This window comes from Nothobranchius furzeri, chromosome 11, assembly GCF_043380555.1.
Source record: "Nothobranchius furzeri strain GRZ-AD chromosome 11, NfurGRZ-RIMD1, whole genome shotgun sequence".
NCBI lineage: Eukaryota > Metazoa > Chordata > Actinopteri > Cyprinodontiformes > Nothobranchiidae > Nothobranchius > Nothobranchius furzeri.
This window is the reverse complement of record NC_091751.1, coordinates 34,274,106-34,291,750: the sequence shown is the minus strand read 5'-3', so window position 1 is coordinate 34,291,750 and position 17,645 is coordinate 34,274,106. Positions and strand designations below refer to the sequence as shown.

Genomic DNA, 17,645 nt, shown 5'->3' with positions numbered 1-17,645 from the left:
GTCATCATGTTAATGTTATTCAGTTGTTTGATATTTTAACACATTTATTAAAACAAATATTAACTGATAACATTTTCTGGTCATTGATTTTATCACCAGTTTTATTAATTAAAGATGTTTTTGAACATGTTACATCACATATGTCAGACTCAAGGCCCGCGGGCCAGATGCTGCCCGCGGAGCAGTTTTATGTGGCCCGCGAGATAAATATCAAACATATATTAAAACTGGCCCACTGGCCGATTTTACAGCAAAGACTTCAACTCCCATGATGCTTTGCGGCGTCAGCGCGGAGCCGGCACGCACCCTCCTTTGTGTTTTTTTCCAGCGCCTGCTGCTGGTGTCTGCAGCTCCGCTGTCTCGGACAAACTACACTCCTCTCACTCAGCGCCGAGTTCACTCAGCTGTTTTCTGACGTTGAAGCCCAGAAACGGAGATTCTAGCCGCTCAGTAATGTGTTCACGACTTAAAGAGAAAGTTTTCAAACTAACTTCCAGACAGAGCTGATATAACTCCAGCGAACAGTGACACGCTCAAACCAGCACGGCTCTGTGGCTGCTGTCGTGTTTCCTCCCCGACACACAACAACGTGGTCAAGCTGCTCTGACATGTTCATCAGCACAAACCTATGTGAGCACCTGTTGTCATCTAATGTTGTCATTATTATGATGAAGATTTCCCAAGATTTCCAATTCCCCTCTGGGATTAATAAAGTATTTTTGAATTGAATTGAATGAACAAAACAACAGGAGTCTCAGCTCAGATCAACCCCATGATGCAGGTATCTGGCTGGAACAGGTGAGCATCACAGTAAATGATTGGAGCAAATTGAGCTTTAAATATCTTGGTTTTCTGCTCCAAAACATGAAAATCAACAGGTGAGATGTTGCATTTTCATTTAAGATAAAATGATATTTTTATTTTGTTGTTGGCCCGTGAGAAAAGATTTAACCTACAGTAAACAGGAAGTGGAAAGGCTGCAGATAGATGAATAGAATAGAAAATCCCTTTATTGTTCCTCAGTGGGGAAAGCTAGACGTCACAGCAGCGATGACACTTATTACAGGAGAAAAAAAGAATAAAAAATGAGAAAAATGAATAAACAAGAAAACATAAATCCTGAATAGATTTTAAAAATGCTGATTATACCACAAGTAATGAATACCACTGATGCCTTCTATTTAAAACTGACTTGCGTGTGTGTAATTTGGTTATTCCACATTCAGTGTTAATGCAGAAATAAGTTTGTTTCCAAATTTAAAGGTTCAAAATTGCATATATGTTGATAAAGAAAGCGTGCAAATTTGCCGTCACTTTTTCAAAAATATTAAGTTTGGCCCTCGACTCCGTCCCAGAGTTTCATTTCGGCCCAGCGTGAGTTTGAGTTTGACACCCCTGTGTTACATGAACAGAAAATGAAAAGATGGTAAGGAGACAAGATTATTTATAATACGTTACAATTATTTACAGATCAAAACCAGTATGGACCGGTTTTGTACGGTTAAAGCAGGATTAACCTGAGTGACTCTTCCTGGATCATTTATTTAAACTGAGTGAGCAGGAAGTCTTTAACAGTGCAGCTGGATCTGCTGCAGGAGGATCCAGACGTGGATGGAGGGCTGGAGCAGACCCGTGGCTGGACGTTTCTGGCCAGAGGAACATCATACAGGACGGTCTGCAGAGAGCTTTGGGACGCTTCCTCTCACTGTCCACTCCATCATCCATCTACAGGGCCTGCTGGGCTGGCTCAGACGACGGCTGTTACATCTCTAAGACGTATTCAGAAATATGAAATGAGGAGATGGTTTATGGATCCACTACAACAATTGTGACTCTTCAGCAAATAAAACCACAGTGTTGTTTTAATAGAGGTTCTACATAAATGACTTGCCTGTTAACAGTAGTGGTGGTCTGCTGGTACCTCCTCCAGGACAGAGCACCGCTGACCTCCTCCACACACATCTTCCTCAGGCTCATCCTCCAGACCCACAACTTCACCAGCACAGAGGCAGATGTGCAGCACAGTGCATGCTGACCTGTAATAGATTAAATAAGAGGTTTTTTTTCCATTGAAAAATGTAAAACAAACATATAACCTGCAGTACACTGGTTCTGTTCTGTTTAAAGAAACAGCAGGGAATAGTTAAAAATGTAAATTCTCTGTAGTTTTTATTTAAGACAGATCTAATCATTATTAGGCTTAAGTTGAATAAACAAATGCACACTGAAAACACTTAAATGCCATTTTATTAAAAAGCCTGTTTTTTAAAACGTTTTACCCCCATTTGATGGTAAATAAGTTCTAAGGTCCAATTTACATTAGAAAACATCTGACTGCATTCAACATTTATAATGCATTTGGGTTATATTAATTACCTACATGATAATACTCTGTAGTAATGTGTTGTGTACATTTAACAAGTTCATTCTGTAGCTTAAAACATACATGAAACCATCTAAAGTTAACATGTAAGTCCCGAAAGCTTCTAGAATAAACAAAATTACTTTACCTGAAAACGGTTGTGAACAAACGCTGCTGATGACTAGGCTGAAGTTAGCTTCCGATTCAGGTAACGGCTAAAGGGCCATTACACCCAATTTTTCTCTACTCTGACCATCTTTAATCTGCTCTACCTCAAAAACTACAACACCCACACTTTTCAAACCTGTTCTAGATTATTCTACTATAAAAGCAGATCAAATAAAACACAGTGTGGGATTTGTGAAACATTTCCGTGATTTGTGAAACTTCAACAAATCCAGATTTATGCGTTTTTTTTTCAGCATCTGGCCAACGATGGAACAGCTGTAGCTCAAAAACTACAACAGCCACACTGTTCAAACCTGTTCTAGATTATTCTGAAATAATAGCAGATTGCATACAACCTTGTCTGGGATTTGTTAAACCTTTTCCTGATTTGTGAAACTTCAACAAATCCAGATTTATGTGTTTTTTCAGCATCTGGCCAACACTGGAAAAGCTGTAGCTCAAGAAGTACAGCCCCTACACCAGTGGTTCCCAACCTTTTTCCCAAGGGACCCGTTTTTTACCAGTAAAATTTTTGACGACCCCCTCCCATTCTCTCTTCCAATACAAACATTAAGAAATGATAAAATTGTTCAAGCACATTTTAATATGCTTTGATTCAATAGATAACAGTAATAGTAGGCTGCAGTACAGAACAAAGTCATTAACAAAACCAAACAGAGCATAATGTGCTTGACAGTTTGTATTACTTTTCTGAACACATTGTTTCTTGTAAACACTGATAAATCAATCATTCCTTTCAATAAACGTTTGACACATAAAAAATACACTGAGCAAAATGTACTTAAATGTGTATATTACTGTTTATACTAGATTATTTACTGTAAAGGCTGTGATTAATCAACCAGTCCTATCTTTAATGAACTTTTGACACTTGAAAATAAAACAGTGAGCTGAGCAAAATGTTCTTAAAAGTGTGTTACTTTTTCTGTACTAACTATTTCCTGTCTTAATATCAGTAAACTTTTCACTCATGAAAAAAACTGTGAGTAAAATGTAGGCTATAAACAAGTAATAAATGAAGTTTTAACCCCTTAAAGTGGAAAGGTCCTGGCGACCCACTGAGATGCTTTGGCGCCCCCTTGTGGGGGTCGGGACCCCCAGGTTAGGAACCACTGCCCTACACTATTCAAACCTGTTCTACATTATTCTACTATAATAGCAGATCAAATAAAACACAGTGTGGGATTTGTGAAACCTTTCCCTGATTTGTGAAACTTCAAAACAATTGTATTTTTTCGGTAACATGTAGCACAGTTACAGAACAGCCACAACTATGCAAAAATGACTTTGATGTTTCTGTGTCTTAATTAAAAACAAGCAGAAATATTCAGCCTCAAACTTTTTTACTCTCCCACATTCCAGAGAACTTCAGAGATTTGAACGTCTCCATTTCTGTTTTCAGTTTCATGAGAAGTTCCACTTTTTTGCAGCTAAAAAAAAAGTCAGGTATTATATATTTCTCCATTCCCAAAGACATACAAAAACTCTTTTTCTTGCAGATATCTTTCAGTGACTCAGATTGTCTTACACCTCTCATCCATCTCACCGTGCTCAATCTTTTCCACTGCCTCAGCCCTGGTTAGCCCTTGGACCTTTGAGTGCTGTTGCTGATGCCTGTGTTACATAAAACGGTTCATTAGAAAAAGTTTTTTCAAGATTTATCGTGCTTTATAATAACGTGTATTCACTCATTTTCCACTGACATTTTTTCTAATTTCAGACTCAGGTTCACCTTGCCTATTCCCACCCTGATCTAGCATTTGTGTGATCACAACTGGACCTTCTTAAAATATTTCTTGAATCTACAATATTTCTTGCCACTATAGTGGTCTTTATTCATTAGTTAAAGGGATGAAAGATAGTCTAAAATAAAAGTGGATCACATAAAGCAAATCAGTAATCCCAGGATAGCATGTACTCCTCTCAAACTGCTCACAATCTACCTCAAAGCTACCTTACTCATTATTAGTTTGTATTAATGTCCCAAAATAGTCACCTGGTTATGTTTGTGTATGTACAAGTAAATTACATAAATATTAAAACATTGTGGACAATGACATTTTTGTTTATTTACAAAGTGGTGTTCGTAACTTACCTCTGACAGCATTACAGTCAGTGTGTACTTGATCCGGTCAGAAGAGACCATGCTCTAGCCTAGTGAACTAGACCAAATTCTTGCTTTGCAAAGAATGGTCTAGGCATGCTCCATTGGAACCTCAGCAGCTCCTACCAGGACTCTGGCTTGCCAATCACAGCTCTCTAGAGGGGTTTCAAACACATAAAGAGCTGTGATTGGTCCATAATGGTGGGCCAATCATGCTCTATCTGCTTAGTGAACAAATCACAGAGCTTTATCCGCTTTGTGGGCCAATCAGGGCACTCTATATGCCTGGTGGGTGGGATGATGCAACAGAGTGAAACAAGAGTATGTCACATTCATTATCCAGTGGAATGCGGAGATCATTTGAAAGACAACGGTAGAACCCGCCCCACAACCGAGAGCCGTCAATTGAGCATGGCCAGACTAAATAATACATTTATTTAGTCTGGCTTGCCAGGCTAACCATGCTCAGGACTTCAACTGATTTGTGTTTGAAGTTGTCTAGCAGGTGTGACAGGTATGTCATGATCCGGTCGAGTTGTTGGTCATCATCAAAGATGATTGGAACCCACTTCTCTTTGAAATGGAAATGTGGCATCTCATCACCCGATAAAATGGCCTGTTGGAAACAGAGAAGCTGTAGCTTATTACGCATGATTTCCTTTTTTATAAAGCAATAATTTTACTGTGGTTTCTGCACATTGATTTTCTTGTGAACACTTATTGTATACTTTGCCAAAGCATGAATTAATTTGCTATAATTAATATCACAGAATTTTTATTTTCAATTCCCTATGTTGTGTGTGTGTGTGTGCGTGTGTTTGCATGTGCGGGCGCATTTATGTGTGTAGGGGTCTCAAAAAAGTGTTAAAGAAAGATATCTTCAAGCATTCAGTGAAAGACTTCAAAACACTTTACTAAAACAACAGTTACAACTAATGGCCGTAAAAACAATCCGTACCTCAAGGCTTTCCTCAGCACCCTTTTCTTCAACAATGAAGCTGACAAGTTCTTCATTCCTTTCCCGTCTTGCTTCTATTACTTCAGCTGCTTTGTCCTACACAAAAATATGAATGTCACATTTCAATTTGTAGGATGGGCTGAGTCAGCTATCCTACATACTATTTAGGAGTGGGATCTTTGGCAGCTCATTGGTTAGAAGGATCGATAATGGCTGTGATCCACCCAATCACAGGCCCTGATGTTGACACGTGGTCACCCTGCTCGCTCACCTACCGGAAGCGTGCATTCGTGTGTTTCAGCATCACCGGTGAAAAAGTAAACCCGTTGATAGTTTTGGAAGTCATCTGTGGCGGGAAAAACGTACCAGGCACCCGGAGTTTATGGCGTATCCGGAAACTTAGAGCCCACCGCAGAGCTGACGTCAGAGTCTGTCACCATTAGGTGAGCTCCGTTAGCGTTAGCATCGACATGGGGCGTCGTTTAGCCGATTTGAGCCCGAACGCAGTACTTGAAGCCCGATGAGGCCCACTGAGCCAACCGGACGGAGTCTGCGGGGCACCGAACCAAACCCTAGCTGGGTTAAGAACTTCCGTGATTATAACGTGAGCCCACGCGCTCAGAGACACCTTCTAAACATGGCGGAGTTCTGGTCGGTTCGGCGGGATCCAGGGACAGTACCCGAGATAAAACCACTGAGCCAAGTTCTGGGTGCGCGCGCATCCCCATCGATTAGAAGTTTCCCACGGCCAGGTGTTCCTGGTTCCGTTTCTGATTCGAACTGGGCCTGCTGGTTCTAAGAGTTAAAAAGATGTTTCAGATTTAGGTTCTGGCTGGTTCTGAGTCAGGAGGAGGACCTTTGAGGAAACTTAGAGCCCACTTTCATGCAGGTGCAGGTCCGTTTCCATGGTAACCTGAACTAACAGACTGTTTGGTTCTGCCCCTTCAGGTGCCTCCTGCATGGGTGAGTGACCCCCGTCAGCCATGAGTGCCGAGTCGGACCCGCTGATTGTCGTCAACCAGCTGAGGGATCTGGCCTCAGACCCCATGAACCGCAGAGCCATCGTCCAGGACCAGGGCTGCCTGCCAGGCCTCATCCTGTTCCTGGACCACCCGAACCCCCAGGTGGTCTACTCCGCCCTGCTGGTAAGTCCAGGTGCAGATCTGATTAGTGTGTGTACACAGAGGAAGAAACTGGTTCTGGTTCTCAGGTTCTGTTTGGATGTGCTTGTCTCCAGGCGGTCCGGTACCTGGCAGAATGTCGGCCCAACAGGGAGAAGCTGAAGGAGGAGCTGGGGATGATGCTGAGCCTGCAGAATGTCATGCATAAGTGAGTCAAGTCCAAGTGGTTCTGATTAACCCGGTCCAGGATGGGAAGGTCAGGGGTCATGAGTTCGTGCCAGTGTCCTACGAACTGCTGTTTTTTTTACCTAACAGCAGGTGTTTTAGTGACCTCTGGCATTTATACTGTTATTGCTACAGTCTGTGTGTGTGTGTGTGTGTGTGTGTGTGTGTGTGTGTGTGTGTGTGTGTGTGTGTGTGTGTGTGTGTGTGTGTGTGTGTGTGTGTGTGTGTGTGTGTGTGAATGAATGATGCACTGTAGTGTAAAGCACTTTGGAGTCCTCTGACTCAGACAGCTGCTTGCAGGTGATTCCTCATAAACCTGCTGGCTGCTGAACGTGGTTGAGTCTGTTTATTATTGGGTCTATAGGCCCTCCTGCTTCCGGGTAGTTAAGATGGCTCCTGTTCTTGGCTTAGCCGCGGTCATCGGCCACTTTTTCTAACTTTTCTCTACTAACCTCCTTTCCGCCTTGCTCCTGTCTGCGATCCTCTTCGATAGTGTCCCGGCTACCACCTCCTATGATCACCGGACTCTTTTGTCCTTCCGTTCGTCCGCGATCGCTCAGGATGCATTGAGGATTTACCTCTCTGTTTGTTTACATCAGCAGCACGCTGGCCCTGAGCCAAACGCTGATTTCTTCCTGAACACCTCCAGCGATGTTTATCCCATCTCGGGAAAACGTCAGAGGAAAAAGGGTAAATGAGCAGGAATCCAGGTGAGAATAAGACTTCTCGTAAAGCGTGGTTTATCTAGTAAACATCGGTGTGATCTTTTAGCTTCTTGTCCTTTGTTTGTTTTTTGTGTCCCACCAGGCTGTGATATGGCGCGGTTTCTTCGTCTAAGTTTTCTCAGGACTGTTTATCCTCATCCATCAGTGGTTTCTCCTCCTGTTCCCTCCATGAGTGGTCTTTATAAACACCGTGGATCTAACCCTGCTAATCTACGTCCACTAACTCCAGCTGTTTCTGTAGTTTCTGATTCCTCCACCTCACTCAGCACGGCTCTATTAAATACCCGCTCTGTTAACAATAAGTCCTTCCTGCTCAATGATCTGATTCTCTCTAAAGACCTGGACTTTCTGTGCAGCAAACATCTGATTATTCTGGTCTGAACTCTGCCTGAGTGGTTATTCTTTTCTTAGCCAGCCCCGGGGTTCTGGTCGTGGTGGAGGCCTAGCTGTTGTTTTCAGAGACCATCTTCCATGTAGCTCTACAACCTCTGGTCACTTTGCTTCCTTAGAACTGCAGCTGATTAAAGTCGGGCGTAAGGACCCGTTCTACTGTGCTGTGGTCTATCGTCCAGCTGGTCCAGACAGTTCTTTCCTTCAGGAGTTTAGTGACTTTCTGTCCTCCACTGTGAAGCTGTCCAGACTGGTGATTAGGGCTGCAACAAACGATTATTTGGATAATCGATTAATCGGATGGGGTCTCGACACGATTAATCGATTAATCGGATTACATGAGGAAATTTTTAAAAACTGCTAGGGAAACGTTATTTCTCTCCTTCCTTCACTTTATTTAACACAACATTATTAGAAAACAGTTCAATAGCAGAAAAACAACATGCCATCACCTAAATTGTCTTATAAGGTGTATAGACAGAGACCCTAAGCTACATCTATCTGTGACCTAAAATGCTTGGTCCAAGTTAAACAGCTTAAGGGCAATTCTCATCTGTTTTGTTTGATCTCATCTGTTAATATTTATTTTAAATGTAATTAAACATAGGCTGTGAATTAATCAAAATTGATCACTATTTCCAAAACTGACTGAAAAAATACCAAATAAAACAAAAGTAAATGAATGCCATCCTCCTTGCGATGATGCCCTGGGCAACTGCCATAAAGTCACATCAAGAAATGCTGCTGATCATTCCAATGATCCCAAATAGACTCACATTAGGCCACATGAAAGCAACTGAACCCAAAAATATATTAACCAGTATATAACTGCACTCTCACACAACACGCCTGCAGCAACAGTTAGGACTCCTCCCTCCCTTTTAAAAGCGTTTTTGCTTCTGAGGACATTGTGGTTGTAAAACCACATGCTAGTAGTCTGGCCCCGGTGTGATCAACCAGTTTCTGCGGGAATGTGACGGCAGAACCAGGGCCAGATTAACACTTTGTTGTACCCTGGGCAACAATATTCAAGGGCTCCATCATCACGACCCAAGGATCACCATAATGTGGTCACATACAGAATATTTTACTGTAATATGCAGTAAATATACTCAATACTTGAATGCCTGACAACACGTAACCCGCCCAGAGTAACCTTTGACCCACCTCGTGTGGACTGACCAATGAGGAGAGGGTCTTAACTTGAGGCCCTCTCTTCATTGGTCATTCTGCATGAGACTGACTCTCAACTGACATTCAGTCGTAGGCAGCGAAGCGTCTCTGTGCAGCGCAAAAGTCCGGGTGGACAGTTTGTTTAATATAGGGTGACCATATTTCCATTTCCAAACAAGAGGACAGGGGATCTGTGCCTATGACGTCACACTATGGCAACGCCCCACAAACCATGTTGGGACCCATTTTTTGTAAGAACTAAATTAATATCAGATTCTGCCAATTAAAGGGCTCTAAAACTATTCATATGTAAATATTTTGCATATTTAATGCAAAATCTAATTTTTCTGCTTTAGTGCTGCAACAAGGTTTTATTAATAATAAATTATTATACCTTTTGTTTTACTACAGCATCGGTAAGCTTCCTGTGCACAGATTATTAAGGATGCTTGTTTCAGCTGTGAGATTAGACGATAGGATCAATGAAAAAATAAGTTGTCACACACTCCATGGAAACTTTCAGAGAATCCACAAATAGTGGCTTTCAAATGGTTTTGTTACTTTTTGCAAGTTTTTAAAAGAAGCAGATGAGACAGCATGTCTGATAATGTAGTTTTTCATCTGATAATATTAGAACATGTCAGTAATGTCTGAGGGGCTTTTATAAACACCATATAACTAACACTACTGGAGAAGGTATGAATTACACAGAGGCTTCTGGGGAGCCCAGTTATGGGGGGGGGGGGGGGGGGGGCATTTTGCCTTGGCCCCCAAAATGTCTTGAAACGGCCCTGGGTGTGTGACTGAGTTTTGAAGGTGATCTGAATTGTATCAGATGTATAAATATGACATGTGTATAACTTATTGTTTTTTACTGGTAAAAACGTGTAGTGGAGATAAATCTACCTACATTTGACTTTTCAACACTTTGTTTTGTTTTCTTGTTTTTATTTAACTATTTTCCTGTCCTGTCTGTCTCTCATCTTCCTGCATCTCCTCATAATTCTCCAGAAAATCTGTTGCCTGGATTCTTACCTTTTCACCTCATCAGTTACTTTTGAGCAGATCAAAGGGATCTCCTGACCGAAAAGCGCAGAGCGCGTTTTCGATGCTGCGTGAGGTGAAATCACCACAGCACAGGTGATGAGCTCCGCAGTAGCGAGCTTCAGGCACAAATAAGACAGAAAATAGAGAACATGTGCGGACATGAACGATCGTGTGCTAATTATAGTTTTTTGGTTGCGCCACTTTGAGAATGGACCGTGCGCTGGACGCAGCTGCCTGGATCGCTGCGCGACAATGCGGAACCGGTTCGCAGCAGCGCAAGTCTGCCGGCTCTCCCTCACGCTGATCTGCGGCTCTCCCTCGCGCTGATCTGCCAGCTATACCTCGCGCTGATCTGACTTGCTCTGGTCTGCGCGCAACGGCGGGCGGGAAGGGGGGGGGGGGGGGGGGCGCTTTTGGAAGAGTTGTGCGACACAACGAATCGATGACGCAATTCGTTGCCAACGCTTTTAGTAATCGATTTTCATCGAATTTATCGATTCGTTGTTGCAGCCCTACTGGTGATTGTTGGTGATTTTAACATCCACGTTGATGATCCCTCCGATCTCTTTGCCATGACTTTCTCCAGCCTCATGGACACCTTCGGCTTTACCCAGCATGTTTCTGGCCCCACACACACCAGGGGGCACACTCTAGACCTTGTTTTTACCCTGAGTCTAAATGCTGACAGTGTTTGTCCAGTGTTTCCCTTGCATAGGAGTAGCCGTGGCGGGCCGCCACGGCTGAAATCCCAGCGCCACGCCTACAAGATGCCAAGTTGTATTGATTTTTTTTTTTTTGCGCCGTTTCCCGAAGTAGCAGCGGGAACTACTCTGTTGTTGCTTGTGATCACAGCCGGCAGGCAGCAAGGAGGAGGAGGCAGGGCAGGGTGGTTACAGCTAGGGATGAGCCGGATACTCGTTTCAGACTAGTATCCGGTACGGATAAAGCATTTTTGACGAATACGAGCATGAAACGAGTAAACCTCGTAAATATCTGTAATCGTGCTGAAGGAAAATCCTCATTGGGTAACTGACTGTCTTCACGCTCTGTGATTGGCCAGTCACATAGAGCGCCCGCCTTTCCCTACACACAAAACTGCAGCCGGTAGCTCAGTCCGTCCGACCCATACACACACACACACACACACACACACGCACACACACAGTAACGGATCTCTCTGTGCTTGCTTCACTGTTGCTGACGTTTCTTCAGTGCTCCCTAGGTTTTCTTCAGCTCGCCTCTTTTTCGGCTGAATAAGTTATTTAAAGTTACTTTTTTCGTAACGTACGTGGTGCATTTGACAAGACAGAGCTGTAAACGGCTCGTGCACGCGTCGGTCACTGACTCCGCTCCGGTCGGTTTAAAACATTTTTTTTTTAACTTTCTCTCTCTCTCTCTCTCTCTCGCTCTCTCTCACACACACACACCTCAATCAACATTGCTCAATTCTGAGGCTGCTCTGTAAATAGTTTTCAGATAAACAATAAACATAGCAACTTCTGATCAGTCCATATCACTTTCAGATTTAAAATAATATATTGATGTAAACCACACCCACTAATTTCCAAATAATAAATAAGAGGTGCATTCATCTGTGTATCTCCTTTGATCTGCATTAGTGATATTTTCAGCACCAGAACAATGAAGCAAAGAAACAGATTCCTGAGTTTATGTTAGTAATTTTATTTATTAGGTGCATCTGACCTGTTCTATTTTTCTCTGAAATGAGATCAAATCAGTGCTTCTATGGGTTGTCTCCTCTCTGCACTAGAAAAATGTACTTTATTATAATGTTCACTGTAATGCATCTTGATGTTCTTAACAAATAAATTAAATCAAAGATATTGGTCAATAATGCCAAATATGTAAATTTGTGTTTCAGTCATTTTTATACTGGCTTAAAAATACTTCATTAAGTCTACTAAGCAGGGGTGTAGAACATTTTTAATAGGGCCAGCCCAGTAATGATCTTGGACCAAAATAAAGGGGGCAGAAGGAGATGTTTTTCCAGACGCCAAGAAAAATTAAATGCCCCCCCCCACGCAAAGTGTGTCACTGAGAGTTTAAAACAAAAATTATTCTTGTGCAAATATTGGTGTGTTCACCTTTAATACTAGTTATTAAAATGCTGCAGTTGCTTGATTGGTGAGACGTGTCATAATACAGGGACTGAATGGCCCTTAGCAGCAGACCATCCACCCCATGCTCCTGGAGCAATAGAAGTATAGAATTCGATCTGCCTAATAATGTTAAAACAGCTTGCCATACAGGTGCGATGATCGGAGGGTTATCAGAACCACCGTAATGAGGTCTGTAGACCAGAACCGAGCTAGAACTGATCCAGCTTCAGACTCTGTGCAGCATCTGGAGCAGAACCTTAATTGTTCTGGGAAGAGCCTGTGATGTGGTTCTGACAGAATCCTGATATTTAAACAGATAAAGGGGTCTACAGCGGTTCTGTATGTTATTCGTGCTGCAGAACCACCACTCCTGGAGAGACCAAGCTGCTGGCATCAGAGATCTATGAGCTCCTGCAGGCCTCGGGCAGCACCGACCCGGAACCGGCCCAGGTGCCACTCAGCAGCCGGAGGAAGACTCAATTCTTCCTGGGTTTCAGCAACAAGAGAGCCAAGACCGTAATCCTGCAGATCGACGGGCTGGACGACACGGTGAGGCCCAGAACATTTTGAGCCAGAACAGAACCGAGCTATAGTTCTGATCGTGTGACCCTCCTCTGTCCACAGAACCGTAGGAGTCTGTGTGAGGCGGCGCTGCTGAAGATCCGAGGAGTCATCAGCTTCACCTTCCAGATGGCTGCAAAGAGGTGCATCGTCCGGGTCCGATCGGACCTGACGGCTGAGGTGAGCCGGTTCTGCTGTGTAGCTGTTAGTCAGCATGAGGGTCCGGTTCCATCAGAACCCGAGCCATTGTGATGCTTCCTGCTGGTTCTGTCTTCAGGCTCTGGCATCGGCCATCGCTGCCACACAGGTGATGACGGCTCAGCAGGTGGTCCAATCAGAACACGGAGATGAGGTCTGGTACCGAGAGCAAGAGACGCTGTCTCTGTGTCTTTGTTTCTGTCCGGCCCCATGTCCCCGTCTGTGTGTCTCCGTCTGTGTGTCTCTAACTAGGAATTGAAGTCGACATAGTGTGACATCACTAGAGTCCCAGGGGAACCCCGCCCATAGCATGTTGGTTGTCATGGAAACACCCCTCCAACATCAGTGGTGTGAGCAGAGCCTCGGGCTCACGCTGCTCTAACATGATGTCATAAATGCTGCGCGAGTCTTATGAACAGGATCTGATCCAGAACCAGCTGGACAGTTCTAGCAGAACCCACTGACGGGTCAGAGACGACCCAAAGCGTCCCTGAGCAGGACCACAGAACCCAGTCCCACTGAGCGTTTCTCATGTGTGTGTTTGCAGGTTCTGATCCCGTTGTCTGAGGAGGGTTCTGTGGTGGTGGAGCAGAACCTGGACCTGCCCGAGTACCTGCCGGAGGACGAGAGTTCATCTCAGGACCCGGACAAGGCGCTGAGCCGCGTGGGATCGGGTCAGGATGGAACTACCTGGCTCGGAGCTGCTGCCAACTTCCTGTCTCGGTCCTTCTACTGGTGACCCAGCTGGGTAGTGGTACCACCCGGTTCTGTTCACCAGCTGCCTCTCAGAACCAAAACCAGCTGATCTGCCTGTCTGAGCTGGAGGGACCACATGAAGCATGCCCGATGTTCCGATTCTCCTCAGAACTCAAACCGGGTTATCTTAATGAACAGAAGAGTCCAGCAAGACCAAACAAACCCAGTCAGAACCAGAACCAGTGTTTTTTTTTTAACTTTGTATTTATTTGTTTTATTGTTTGATTTTTAACAAATGGACTCATTTGGTTCTGATCCAACCCATCTCAGACAGAACAGCATCAGAAGGTTCTGCTGGTTCCAGGTGCAGAGGTCCTGCTCTCCTTTAAAGATGGCGACCCGGTCCAGGAACTTGGACCCAGACCCGGGAGAACTTCCAGTGTTATGTTCAATTTCAGGTTAGAACAGAACCGGGTGTTAGTCTCTGTGGATATCGGGACCAAACCCATCAGAACCAGAGCGGTCTCGTTCATAAAGCACAAAACGGGTCTGAAGATGGTGTCGTTCTACGTGAAGGCTGTGTTTCTGAAGGAAGACGGGAGAACTCGGACCTTGGTGTCAGACCCTGGTGTCGTCCAACTTTATAGTGTTTTTATTTGTTCATCGCGGCGCCGTGCCCCAGAACCTGGATGACCGTCTCGGTCTGTAGGGCTTGGGACGCGGCCCAGAAACACCTGAGCTCATCTCTAGGACAGGTGTGGGTGGGCTGTTAGTTTGTGCTGGTCCGGGTTCTGGTCCGGATGCTCCCAGGTGTAAGGGAAATGAGAGGTTCTTACATTTTATTTAAGAAGCCGTAAAGCGTGGGATTCCATAGTAAATATGAAATCCACCTTACGGTTCGGTGGGTTATTTAAACCAGAAGATTGGATCTTTTTAATGCAGAGATTATGTAACCGTTACGTATTCACTCCGAGACAACAGAATAGAGTCAAGTTTAAAAGTTAAGAATTGTATTACTAACATTTAAACCAGGCTTATTTCAGAACTAAGTGTATAGTGTGACTAAAAATGGATGAGGCGGTGAATGGATGACGTGTCATGTAAATCGGAACCAGCAAATCCAAAGAAGCGATTAGTTCTGATGGGAACTGAGGATGTTGCTTTGGAATAAGCTTGGGTTAGTTTCAGAACCGCATGAGACACCATCAAGTCGGGTCAGCCTGCCTTGTGGAAGTCCTCTGTAGATCAGGAATGTCGAGGCCCAGCGACCCTCTCTGGACACCGAGCTGGTAGACGAAGCCGCGGTACCGATCAAACCCGTCTTGAGTTACCTCCGGCACACGACTCTTTTCTTGGCGTCTGGTCAGACCCAGCCTGGGTCGGTGGAGCTTTTATTCTGAAAGGAGCTGTTGCTGTTGCGGGTTGTTATAGCGACTGGATTTTCTCAGCTTGTTGTGGTTCTTTCGGTTGAAGAATTAAAAGATCAGGATTGGCCACTCCGTCACTTGCTCTGGAACGCTTTGAACTGCGTTAGAGCTGACGTGGCGTAGTTTTATACCTCGGATGTTATGGTCTATTGTCGAATGAAAATGACCAAACACCGTCAGAAGCACGCCTCCGTCAGATCTGTAAGATTCTGACTGGATCAGTGAAAGAATGTGTTATGTCTTCTTAACACTACGTGAAATGAGTCCTGTTGGAACATTTAAAGTTACATTACTTCATTTCTAAGATCATAATAAAATAATTAATATTTTAATTTCACAGGTCGGTCACATCTTATTGACTAACACTTTGATGGATTAGCTTTATTAAAATTGAGTTATTTGATTAATTAAAAGAAAAGAGTTCATTCTTCTTCTGTCTTCATGCTGGAATGTAAACAGTTTGGAAGCGAATGCATGACCTTGAGGCTGCTTCATGCACTCTGGGACTGTGTCAGAAAGAAACAGCTGTTAGAAGGTAGAAATGGCTCCTTCACCACGTTACACAAGCCACTGGTCAGTTCAGCACCTGCTGAGTGGAACCAGGTGAGTTGGATCAGAACCTCTGGAGTGGTTCCTCTTGATTGAGGTCCAGCCTGGTTCAGATGCATAGAAACAAGGAGCGATATAAGAACTCTGGTGCATTATGGGATGTTTCTGCTACTGGGATCCTTTCTGTTCATCTGAAACACCGTTTCCTCTAGACTAACGACATCCCATAATATTGAAATAAAACTGATAAATGTTGACTTAGACACACCTGTTACCGTCTCCAGTCTGATTACGATGTCCAGCTCAGCACACCTGTTCCTCCCTGCAGCTCCATCGGGAGGGACGCCGGACATTCTGTTCTTTAATGCATGCATCTGTCCCTCTGTCCGGACTCGTCCCTCAGTTCCTGCTGCTGAAGAGCATCTCTGCATCATGATGCTGCCGCCTCTGTGCTTCACCATAGGCCTGTGATTCAGTCGATGTCTCATCAGACCAGAACTTTTTCCCCTGCTCTGAGTCCTGCATGTGTCTTTAAGTAAGCTCCAGGTAGTAAGGAGTGGCGTCCATCTGCCCGCTTTACCAAACAAGCCTGATAGGTGGATTTGATGCAGAGATGGTTGCCCTGTAATCTTAGGATGTCCAAGGAAGGTCTCGCCTTTCTCTTTTTTTTTTTTTTTTTTTTTTTTTTTTACCGTGTCCTGTCTGGCTGTGAAGCAAGCAGAATTGATATCTGAATGCTGGTGACAAGCCTTACAGATTTATTCTCAGGTGGAGCATCAAAGTGTTTGCTTTTAAACTAGAATTTGCTAATGAGCTCTGTTGGCTAAAATATGCTCTTGAATGTTTTTATTTACATAAATATTTCAAGAAAAAAGTTTTTCATTGCTGCTTCACCAAGACATGACTCTGAAAATGTCCTCATGATCCTGAAACGCTGGTTAAAACAAATTACTTTCAACCTCTTATAAAACAAACGTGTCTGTTGATGATTATGCCCACTACAATACTAAAGCACCTGCATACTTGCTAACGATTTGCTAACTTTCTGTAATATTTTGATATTTAACCCTCTGATGCATGAATTATGAGATCTTCAACCATGATTTTTTAAACATTTTTTTTTCATTCATCTTTAGGTGTGAATTAAACAAATTTCAACAAATATTCTTTGTAACATTTTGTTAATTTACAAATACTTTATTACATGTCCATCTCAGTGGACAGCGTGCATTCTGAACATGAAATATGTTGGCTTGCCTTACTGAAGTCCAACTGGAGAGGCTCACATGCAATAAAGTCTTCAACAGCTGTGCTTAATAGCAAAAATAAATAAATAACTATTTTGAGCACCTGTCCACTGTAGTGACCATTATGCATCAAAGGGTTAAGTTGAAAACATGAACTGCTGTAACACAAATTTCAAATGTTCTAGATGAGCACTTGTTTCTAATCAACTAATCATTATTTCTGTGATTAGTCAGCTTTTTTCTTTTCAATAAACGCATGGAAAAATTACAGTTATCTTACTGAAAAAATGGTTTAGCAGTGTTGCACATGTATAATAATCTGCACTGTTTTTGACAGTTATGGCATTCTTCAAACTATAATAATAAAATAAAGTGAAAAGATATTTTCAATTGATTACTTCAAGTTCCTACTATTTACATTTTATGCATCGATACATAAAATGGCGTTTTATGTCACAGAGCGGCGAAAAAAGCAGCGTTCAGTGTCCGGAAAAAAACATAGTTTTTTCCGGCGTTCTACAGGACCGTTAAGAACGGCTCTGGCTGGCGTCAA

The 17,645-nt window shown here is 43.3% G+C and overlaps 1 protein-coding gene and 1 long non-coding RNA gene across 6 annotated transcripts; one reads left to right on the top strand and one right to left on the bottom strand.

The window, feature by feature from the left end:
* Positions 1-380: 380 nt before the first annotated feature.
* On the bottom strand, positions 381-6,113 carry LOC107383750 (uncharacterized). Of its 5 annotated transcripts, none has more exons than XR_011515456.1 (7): positions 5,889-6,026; positions 5,614-5,709; positions 4,647-5,271; positions 4,098-4,165; positions 2,511-3,981; positions 1,892-2,036; positions 381-1,769 (listed from the first exon to the last, which is right to left on the bottom strand). It is a non-coding gene; the product is annotated as an uncharacterized lncRNA (long non-coding RNA). The 5 variants fall into 5 exon arrangements; XR_011515458.1 differs by lacking the exon at positions 2,511-3,981 and having other exon boundaries at positions 381-1,395; positions 1,518-1,769; XR_011515457.1 differs by lacking the exon at positions 2,511-3,981 and having other exon boundaries at positions 4,647-4,810; positions 5,116-5,271.
* LOC107383734 (armadillo repeat-containing protein 1) lies at positions 5,920-17,475 on the top strand. Its single transcript, XM_015956528.3, has 7 exons — positions 5,920-6,056; positions 6,562-6,758; positions 6,851-6,942; positions 12,774-12,963; positions 13,039-13,155; positions 13,253-13,327; positions 13,721-17,475. Exons 2-7 carry the CDS (start codon positions 6,597-6,599, stop codon positions 13,910-13,912), a joined length of 828 nt encoding a protein of 275 aa, XP_015812014.3. The 5' UTR covers positions 5,920-6,056; positions 6,562-6,596; the 3' UTR covers positions 13,913-17,475.
* Positions 17,476-17,645: the final 170 nt, after the last annotated feature.

Excerpts from the sequence above, each read along its gene's own strand:
- LOC107383734 (XM_015956528.3), top strand. The coding sequence starts at position 6,597 with ATGAGTGCCGAGTCGGACCCGCTGATTGTCGTCAACCAGCTGAGGGAT. Across the intron at positions 6,943-12,773 it reads CTGCAGAATGTCATGCATAA|AACCACCACTCCTGGAGAGA; the intron begins GTGAGTCAAGTC and ends TTCGTGCTGCAG. Across the intron at positions 13,328-13,720 it reads AATCAGAACACGGAGATGAG|GTTCTGATCCCGTTGTCTGA; the intron begins GTCTGGTACCGA and ends GTGTGTTTGCAG.